The sequence below is a fragment of the Hylaeus volcanicus genome, chromosome 7 (genome assembly GCF_026283585.1).
Source record: "Hylaeus volcanicus isolate JK05 chromosome 7, UHH_iyHylVolc1.0_haploid, whole genome shotgun sequence".
NCBI lineage: Eukaryota > Metazoa > Arthropoda > Insecta > Hymenoptera > Colletidae > Hylaeus > Hylaeus volcanicus.
This window is the reverse complement of record NC_071982.1, coordinates 3,508,730-3,518,729: the sequence shown is the minus strand read 5'-3', so window position 1 is coordinate 3,518,729 and position 10,000 is coordinate 3,508,730. Positions and strand designations below refer to the sequence as shown.

At 41.1% G+C, this 10,000-nt stretch overlaps 1 protein-coding gene across 3 annotated transcripts in view; it reads left to right on the top strand.

Moving 5' to 3' along the window:
• Positions 1–329: 329 nt before the first annotated feature.
• LOC128879602 (uncharacterized) overlaps positions 330–10,000 on the top strand; it is a 28,004-nt gene continuing 18,333 nt past the window's right edge. For 2 of the 3 annotated variants that reach the window (XM_054128913.1, XM_054128911.1), the window contains exons 1-3: positions 362–547; positions 3,279–3,507; positions 7,056–7,187. In XM_054128913.1, the coding sequence (XP_053984888.1) occupies positions 3,355–3,507; positions 7,056–7,187 (285 nt within the window). In that variant the 5' untranslated portion in view covers positions 362–547; positions 3,279–3,354. Of the gene's footprint in view, positions 548–3,278; positions 3,508–7,055; positions 7,188–10,000 lie in introns of all 3 variants that reach the window. The other variant, XM_054128912.1, reaches the window with a different exon arrangement.

Here is a 10,000-nt window from a genome sequence, read left to right as displayed (position 1 = left end):
CGAGGACCTGAAGAAATACAGCGATGAAGAGGATCAGTTCCAAGTATCCCTAACGCAGATTACCCGAAATCGGTCGAATTTGATAAACGAGCATCCGTTACACGGCATAAACATTGCGAGCGAGTTTGTGGGCGTTTAAATCGCAGTTACCCTGTTTCGAAACCACCGTCCGCAGCCCTCGTAATTTTTCGCGAAGTTAGGGGTACTTTCGTGCACCCCGACATCCCTGGTCACGAGCCAGCGGGAGTTCGAAGGTCGAGTCGCGGTGTGTAGCGTGTAGTATGGCGGTAGACGGCAACGGCGTAAATCGTGACGCATACACTAGCCGACGTACGTCGAGGGGGATGTGCTGGCATGCTGGGGCAATCGACGTCGGTAGGCAGAACAAGGTGGCTGACTCGGACGGGGGATTCCCGGGCGGTTGGCAGTCGCGTGCTCTCATCGTCAGGTGAGCAGCTTTTGTACGGATGTAATCGGTTTACCCAAGTATTTTCGCGAGTTGCCGCTGGATGGTCGGCGTCGTGACACGCCAAACGTCCCTTGCACCGTAAGTATTAGACTTAACGTTATCATGTTAATTAACATTAAGCGCCGAAGTTCGATGAGCAATTTGCCAGTGAAGTGGAGACAAATTTGACACAGTCTTGTGTATCGATTCTCTAGTTCGGAATCGTTTGAGATTCAAAAAGGAACTGTCAAACAGATTGTTAAATATGTATTTAGAATGTGATTTTTATATATAAACAACTTGATAACCTTACCTAAATGTAAACAATTTGTAATTGGTAATTATGATTACTTAGTCACTGGTTTGTTGTTCCTTTTACATTTTTAGTAGATAAGTATTAAAGTTGCTTCTTCGCAGTAATAGCTAGGCTGTTTCTTGCGCGAGGACGAGTCGAGCCTGGAATCGATATGTCCCCTTTTCGAAGATGTTAAAAATATCCGAATCTACTCGGTGGGAAGTAGTACTTGTATATTTTAGTGGTTCTTACGTCCTTACCGTTTAAATGGCTCTCAAAGTAACGGTTGATCCTTCAATTATTTTTAGCGATGCACTTTTAAGGAGCATTTCTTATTTAAGTGCTTCAATACTTTAACTAAAACAGGCTAATCTTTGGGAGTTATTGACGCTCAAACTATGAAACGTGGGTGGTTCAAATTTAAATACCTGAACATATACGCCGCGAAGCACACAATTTTAATATCAAATATTCCCCAAAGCTGATTTTTATTTGAAAAATTGGTGGACCGCCTGGCGAAAATTGCATATTTCTGGGAAAATAAATTTTTTCTGCTCGCAGAAACGGATCACAGATCTCTCCTTTTCGCTAGAAACCGGTAACACGGTTTCATCGTATACAGAATGTTTTATTCAAACCGGTTTAATTTTTTTTACGAGTATAAAGCAGTTCCGCCGGGAATTTGAAAGTGAAACGCGAGGTGGCGACCAATGGTTCGTTAAAATCTAATTTTCCTTCAAAAATGATTTATGTTACGAAACGTTCTGTTCGCCCCGGCATTCTGGAGTCCCAAACCCCGGGTGTTAAATATTTACCGTAAAAATGTTCGTTAATATTCGAGATTTTTCAAACGAGCGGATGAGCTGGAACGAAAAATTTTCATTAAAGTCGAGGAGTTCTCGGATGCCGTTGCGACGATAGTTTCTTTTTTTTTTTTCGTTATGAAAATGAAATTCGCCAAGTATCTCGTAACAATGCCGTTGCTACCAGATAAAAAGATATTGATGGTATTATGCAAGCATGCCCCGAAGTCCTTCCATTTTACCTCCCAGACCATTCGCATTCCGCGCGTCGCGAAATGCTCTCGGTCGCTTTGCAAAGACATTTTTATGGATAAATCGATAGACGAACTTTCGTGTTCCAGCGTTTGTTTTTATATTATTCATGGATTCGTTTCGCGTTATTATATGTCAGTGCGCTGGAAAATAAATGGAGCTTTATCGACCACGGTGAAATTTACCGTTGTCCACTTTACCAAACTTCGAGTACGCGTTCAACAATTTAATGAAACGACGACACGATTTCGATGTCGAGACTTTCGATTTTAATGAATAATTTAGCGAGTTGTTTGTTTTTGTTTGTCGCGGCAACAACCTCCGTTCGACTAATTGTTTTCCTTGTATTAATATACGCAGTCATTTCTATAAATATTCCCCAGAAAAAAAAAACACCAAAATGGAGATACTAATTGCCTCGATACCCTACGGCTGCGTCAATAACATTGGCGGAAACAGTGCATAACAGAAAACGTGTACGAGACGGCTTCATTTTATGTTTAACCAAGAGTTCATTAGAATTGTTATTATTCGATCCTGTTTCCCGCGCAGTGAACTCCGCGGTAAGTTGAAACCGCTCATCATCTCCTTCGGGATGAATATATAACGTGCACGATTATAGAAAATAAACGACGTTCCTCTATCGATTAAATGTAAGTCATATGTCGAGAGAAACTCGGTTACCGAAACGTTACATTTAAAGTTTAAGGGAGGAAAGACTCGGAGGGACTCCTTCAGGCCATTCATCCTGTCAATTCGAAGATAAGTTCGTGCAAACGAGATATTCCTGGCTGCGCAACGTATGCACGCCGATGTCGCGTTTCTTCGAAGAAGGATAATATCTTGTTAAATCGATAACAGATGATAACGACACCGATGCCTCGTCATGCCATTCGACCTTGCTATCTTTTCGGAACCGCTGGTTTCGTTCTGTAAACTGTTCGATATCCAGTGTCGAATGTTTAGCTTCTAAAATTGCCTGGGTTCTTTTCGTTACTAAAAATCCCACTGTAAGGTTGAATTAGTGGGAGATAGCCTGAAGTCGAGGCAAGATAAATTGGCCGCCCGAGGTTGCTACCCCCACCACTTCATCTTACTTTCCTGCTGATTCCTGTAAATTATAAGACGATCCCCTTTATTATTGCCACTTAAAATGATTTTTCGTTCAGAAATTTCAGACAACAAATTTAAGATAAGATACCTCCGTAGTGTTTCATCTCAGATATAAAATTTCTTTCGTCTCAGTTTCCTCGTATGGAGCTGTAGGCGTGACTAGCATGGCTCGTAGTGGGGCAATAACCTTGGCAGCCAATAATTCCTGCCTCGACCCCAATGCCAGATCAGAAACTCGTTCACCTTCTTTCGGAATCGCTACAGACAATAACCACTCGGATCTCGACGAGCCGCGAAAAATCGAGCCCTCTCGGTGTCGTGGTAGCTCGTTTCCTGCATCTGAGCACAACATCCATTTGATTTTCAGAGTGTCTGCTCGCGGTTGCACGCGATGCTCGTGATTTGTTCGTCCTTTTATTAAGAGGAAGACACCCGGGACCGAAATGGCGCAGGAAATCCCGGAAACGATGTACGTACCGGAAGCTGAGGAGGTCTCCAGAAAGGAGCGGGAACGGCGGGCCGTTCAGGACGGGACTGCCTTGTGGAGGCGGCGAAAGGAGGAGCTCCAACGTCAGAAGCACCGCGAACAACGTGAAGTATGCGCCGTAAACGGCCTGTTGTGCTTGCTCGAGCATCGTTCGCGCCGCTGACCGCACACTTTGACCTTTATTCCTTGCCTGTATCGCTCCCTGATCGGATAAAGATCAGTCGCCAGACCCGCGTCGCTGGCAACGGCCCCGTATTTTCGCCGGTTATAGCAGTTTCTTCGAAACTTGGACGACAGTTCCAGGGACTTTACGAGCCCCTGTAAGAGATTTCCTCGGGTCCGTTTCGTACACTGCCCCCCTTGGACCATCAATGACGAAGCGTTTGCACTCCTGGCTTGAGGACAGGGCAGTTTGAAGAGGGATTGTACAGAGGGTGAAGGGAGAATATTCTCGTGTATTACAGGAAGAATTTGTTCGTGTCGTTGAAACTCAAGTGAATAACTTGATAGTGCATTCATGATGGACACCCTGTATACTTAATTAAAATCGAGAAAAGAATATTCAATCAAATGAGCACAGGCATAGTCAAAATTCAAGAATATTTCATTCAAAATTTCAATACTTTAATCCCGATCAAAGAATAATTTTAAAATGCAAGGATTAAACTTAATATGTAATATGTTAAAAATGGCCATGCTTTTAAATATTAAACAAAAGTTCTTGAGCGTATAAGTAAGTCACGCAACTTGTCCAGGCCTATTATTTAAATTTCCAGCATTAAATTTCTTACAAATTTTTAAGAACACCTTAAACTTATTTGTAATAATACAAATCATAGAGTTTACCTTGTTAGTCGCCTTCTTCGCTGTCGCTCTTCCTGATCGAGTAGAAACGGTTCGTTCCGTTGCAACTTCAAAGTTCCTCCCAAATCTGTGTCAATGGCGACCTGATGTACAAGTTTATGGAAACGACTGACGCAGGGGCCATTTATCGACAGTCAGGAAAACTCGCAGCAAAGCAGTTCGCATCGCGATTCCTGAACTGCTGCAAACGAATTTTCATTTTCTTCGTCGGAGTTTACGCGACGCGCGGAGCCCTGAAGCGATTTCGTCGAGCGAAATTTATATAAACCGTATCATTAGCAGCTGGGTTATAATTACCGCGTATATATCTCGTCCCTGGGAGTAGTAAGAAATATATCACTAACGAGCGCAAACGTTTCTACGGTTTAATCCCACTTGCATGTAGCTTATTGTTACTCGAACTACGTTTTCCTCATTTACTGTGTTCCTAACGACGCTCAACGAGATGGAATTATTACCACTGGAGTTATTTGTTGCTCAAGACACGTGACGAATAATAAATCTGTGTTACAGTGGTGTGCTTCAAAATTTTTAAATAATTTCTGTCATCCTCTCGTACGTTATATTTTTGATTCCCTTACTTGGGAAAATATTTCATGAGAAATTCTCGTGACTGGTATATTCTTGTTATTCTTATTTTCACTGTTTTTCATGTAAACCGTGACAGTGAAACGTTAACAAATAGGAATATTTCTATACCACCGTGTTACGAAAACAATACGACAGAAACGAGGTAAATTATTCACCTTTGAATATTTTCATCAACATTGAAATCAGTTAATCATGCCTGAATTCTAAAGCAGTGGATCCAATCAAAGTTAAGAGAAAGAATTCTCTCTTTATCGTCTTCCACGGGTGCAAATAAAAGTATTCGTCGAGCGTTTCGTAATCAACGCGATGTTAAATTTTTTAATGTTAGCCCGCGGGCCAGCCGCGTTCTTTATCGCGCGTAATTTCACTTTAAAAAGGTTGTAAATATCCATTTTATCCAGGGACGTTAGGGGAGGGTGGTATCAGTGCCCTAGGGTGGTAATTCCTTTTTATCCGCTAGGAACAATTTCTGTTCGAAGATTTGTAATTGCGATAGCCTGGCCAACGTAATCGCAATGAAAGATTTAAATATTTAGTCTATCGGAACTACTTATCGCCCAGATTCGAGGTTGAATTAAGAACGCCTGAACATTAGCATGCCGCAAAGGCTACGGCGAAGACACTGTCTTTCGTATAATAATAAACACGAGCGTTCGCGTGCAGATTGCGGCGATAAATCAACGAGAGCTTCGAATATACGCGAGTCTCGTGATTTTTACATCGGGGGAAACAAATTTCGTTACGATTTCCACGGAACGGATTAGCTCGCAATTTTACGAAATTGTTTCGATGCAGTTTGAAAACGAGCAAATTGGAGCGCCTCGAAAAACGAGAGCATTATTACTTCAATTATTCTTACTATTATTTCTGAATTTATCTTCGACGACACTTTCCATTTTTATTTCCGTCACTGTCGTTTTCATTAATTTCATTTTTATCTCTGACAATTATTACACGCACGAAGTCAACCACTGTTTTGGAATTTTATTGCCGACGTGTTGCAGCCTACTAGAAAAATACTAGTGGAACTAAATGTTTTTTCCTCCCCCGGAACATTTCATTTGAAAAATTCCTTTTCAACGTGTTTCTGTAGCAGTTTACAGACCTCCAGAAACAGCGCAGTGAAACATACCGTATTTCAGTAACAACGGTATAGTTGTGTTTCCTGTATTGTGTAAATTACAACAACATATCAATTCCATGGAGAAAAGAGAATCGAACAATGTTATCAAAATGATGGACAAGCTCCGCGTAACGTGTTTCGAGCAAAATTGTTTTCGAACGAATTTCGAGTTCCCCCACCGGAGTATTGATCTCGAGTCTAAGCCAGCGATGAAACGGGAGTTTGAGTCCCGTTTAAATCTTTAGGCGGATTTTAAAACCTCGTTGGACCACGATGAAGGAGCCTTGAAAGCGAGTTCTCGATCAGTCTCGGATGCTCGCTCTCTAAAACGGCTCGGACAATAGGGTCCCGATAAGGGCGCAGTAGAATCAATCAGTGCAGTGTCAGACAGACGAAATCGCCAGAATACAGAGTCGCCATTGGCGTAACCGTTTCCACGATTTTCCCCGGTGGAAAAAAATACTCTGGTATACCCTTCGATATTTCTTTCTTCGTTATCATCGGGCGATGACAAAAAATAAAATTCATTTCGATGCAAGATTTCAAATTAAATCGTACCTATTCCCATTTCACGAATTTTTCGATGCGTTGCTTTCATTCCACTTGATTGGGAATTTCGTAATCCTGGGTATTTGGAATTTTTATTCAAATAATATCGTTGATGTGAGAGTTTTCATAGCATTTTCCGTGCAAAATTTTGTTATGCATTCATTTTTTCATCACTGCTTTTTACTCTCGTAATACCGTTTCAATTAAATCGTCGAATATGTTTCTCAATTAAATTCTTGCGATGTCTACGAGTTTTTTCTTTTTTTATGTATCGAATAGACTGTCATTTCCCCGCGATAAATATTTACGTGAAAACATATCGCAACAGACAAAATCCCGTCATTTTTCTGTATCTAACTTTTCCAATATTTTTGTAATCAGCGATGTTATTACAAGTCTTTGATTTCGAGGGTCGCAATTAGCGGGAGTAAAATTATTTTTGGAATTTTTTACTCGAAGAAAAGTAATATTCTTAGTTAACCGAAAAGACGGGCTTATAAACTGTAATATCTCTTTCCCCTTTTTTTCAGCTCCAGCAAATCTTGGAGAATTATTCGCCTTGGGGTAAACCTGGAGGGGGTGCGCCTTGCGCAGCCACCCTTAGAAAGAAAAACGTGCCGCTCGAGCCCCCGGATCCACCCAAGTGTCAGAATTTCGGTCAGGTAATGTTTCAAACAATTTATACAATATTTAAGCATACGGATGCACACGAAACTCGATCTTTTCTGCGAAACAAAATGTTGGGACTATGGAGAAAAATGTGGCAATCAATGCAATACAAAAAATTTGAATTTGTTTAAGGATAAAATAAATATACTCGTTTAAAAAGTTGTTGAAGGTATAAAAGTATACTACAGTGGTAAAATTGTAACAAATTTTTGGGGGTTTATTAATTGTCAATATGTACTTTCATTTATGTCTGGCCATACAGCCTTATTCTACTTGAGACCCCTGCTTCTCCTGTCTAAAAACCACCTGGATGCTTGCTGTTTTTCATTAAACGCTCTAGTTACACTGCAATTTGCAGAAGTTTGACGTCTATTTGCGGAGTACTCGATTTGTTTTAATCAGCAAAATGTGCTCCACCCGATCAATAAGTTTTCCGCAAACACGTCGGACAGTCCAGTCCCGCCCCTCGTTACAATTATTAAAAATGACAAATAACGAGTAATAGCACAAAGCTGGGAAACAAAAATTCAAAGTGTGCCTCGATGTAATTTGATCGGCAAATTTCTGACCATATTTTATTTACTTGTCGCATTGTTATTTTTTTTATTTGCCACTGGTGAGAACGCATGAAATTCTCTTTTGTTTTACTTCCAACTTTCCGATAGCAAATGTTTTACGATTAAACATGCGACTACTCGATCGTAATAAAATATCGAACGAACGTTAGTCGTTTGGAAAATTCTACCGCGAGACACTGCGAAGGCTCTCGACATCGGTGGAACCGAAAAAGACCGACTGTTTTTACGGCAATGCTCGGATCAACGAGACGGACATACTTTTGCGAATTGGTTGTCATTCGTTCATTACGCGCGGCGTTTAATTAAAAAAGCACGAATCGAACACATACAAGGACCCGTTCGAGCTGTAATGTTCTTTCTCAATTAATCACACGCCAGAGCCTCGTTAATTAATCCCTAACATCGATGGCTTGGTCCTGCCGACAGATGGAATAATTTGATTAATTTTTATCGCACTGCAGGTAGGACTTTTTTGCGATGTAGCAATTAGGCAATTATTTTTATATGGAAGAATGAGCTGAATTGGTATGAGAAGGTTTGGAAATATCGTGGCTATTATTATTTGAAGATCAAATGGTACACACTTTTCATCTTCAATTCTGTTTGACACGATTACGCCAAATTTCTATGAAGTAAAGCCACATTCCCACTTACTAAACATCAGATAAAAATAGGAAGGCCTCCACGCCTCCTGTAGGGCAACGAAACTCTCAAAGTTCGTTTACGGACGCATGAATTACTGATTTTCAATCCGACGCGGACGTTTCGATTCAAAACTGCCTCTTGAAATATACAAGCCGCCAATAATTACCTTCTTGCCTTCGCGTATTATTGAACAGGTTAGCAAACACGGATCCCGGACGGTCCCGTAGTAAATAAACGTTGCATCCGAAATTACAAGTCCACGACCCTCTCGCTGTTCTTTTTTTTTTTTAATCCCCGGGTAAAAGTTGATTTCGTTTTCGCGCGCAACGCGCCTCATTTTGCATTCGTTAACGACGTTTTCGGTACTCTGTTCAGCTCCGCGCACCGAGGATAAAACTCGACGATATTTTGTCACCGTTGGTTTGTTGGGGTATGGATACACGAGCTCGATTCACCATTGAATAGTTTATAAAATCAGTTCTCGTCGACGTTTATACCCGAAACGGGAAACGAAGCACACGGTGTCTCGAATCAAACTCACATTTTTACTTAATATTTGTTCGTTAAGTATGTGTTACGTATCTCCAAGAAAATTTATTTTCTATATCTTGAGACATCCAGGAAACTCTTCTTCGAGTCCCCGAACCATCAGAGACGTCTTTTCCCTGCAACGGCAGCCAAGTCTTGAAAGGTTTCCTCGGTTCAGGATTCACAAAATTCAAGGCACGGAGATCTACGCGAAGTAATATCGCTCCCCTACGTGACACAGTATACAAATACAAGACGCAAAGATGAGCAAGAAATCCAAGGTTGCTCGCGGAATTAGGGCGGTCGGTTTTTGCGAATTCGCCAGGAAGGATGTCGTTTCGGCGAGGCCTGATTATCCTCGCGAGCACCTGGAACCCGTTATCGCGAAAAAGCCCTTTCTATTGGCCGATAATAACCATGCAAACGTTTGCCTTCGGCGTGTTTCCTGGCGACGCCTGGCTCGCGATTCGAGAACTAGTACTGAAGACAATTTGCAATTCAAAGTTTAAAAAGTGGTGCGCAACCGTTGCCTGCCAGTCGTATACTTAGTCGTTCTGGTCTTGGGACGTGTGATTGCGCGGGGATTACAGACGTTGTCTATTTTTAGTATATTTGGTATTCATCGTTGAAGGCCGAGACAGGTGACGCGATGTTGGATCGTGTTGGGGGGAAATTGTAACGTGTGGAATGTTAATTAGAGCGTGATACCAGGATCGACAAACGTAAACAAGTCCTGGTGAACATGTGCAAACGGAAATAAATGTAGGCAAACGCGTAGAACCGTAAGCAAACAAGAACAAACATAGTCAAATTTAGTCAAATGAAAACAGAACATGCACATAGATGTAAAGTTTTTATATCTTAAATTTAGATCGTAAATTTTCTTTTCAAAGCAACAAATTTAACATCACATTTTATATTTCTCTTGTTTGTCATTGAAATGACCTTGAGCATCAAACCCCTTAATAAGAAAATGAAGAGATATCGATCTATCCTCCATTAATTTCACTTTACACTTTACACTACACTTTTACACTTTACACTTTTGCACTTTA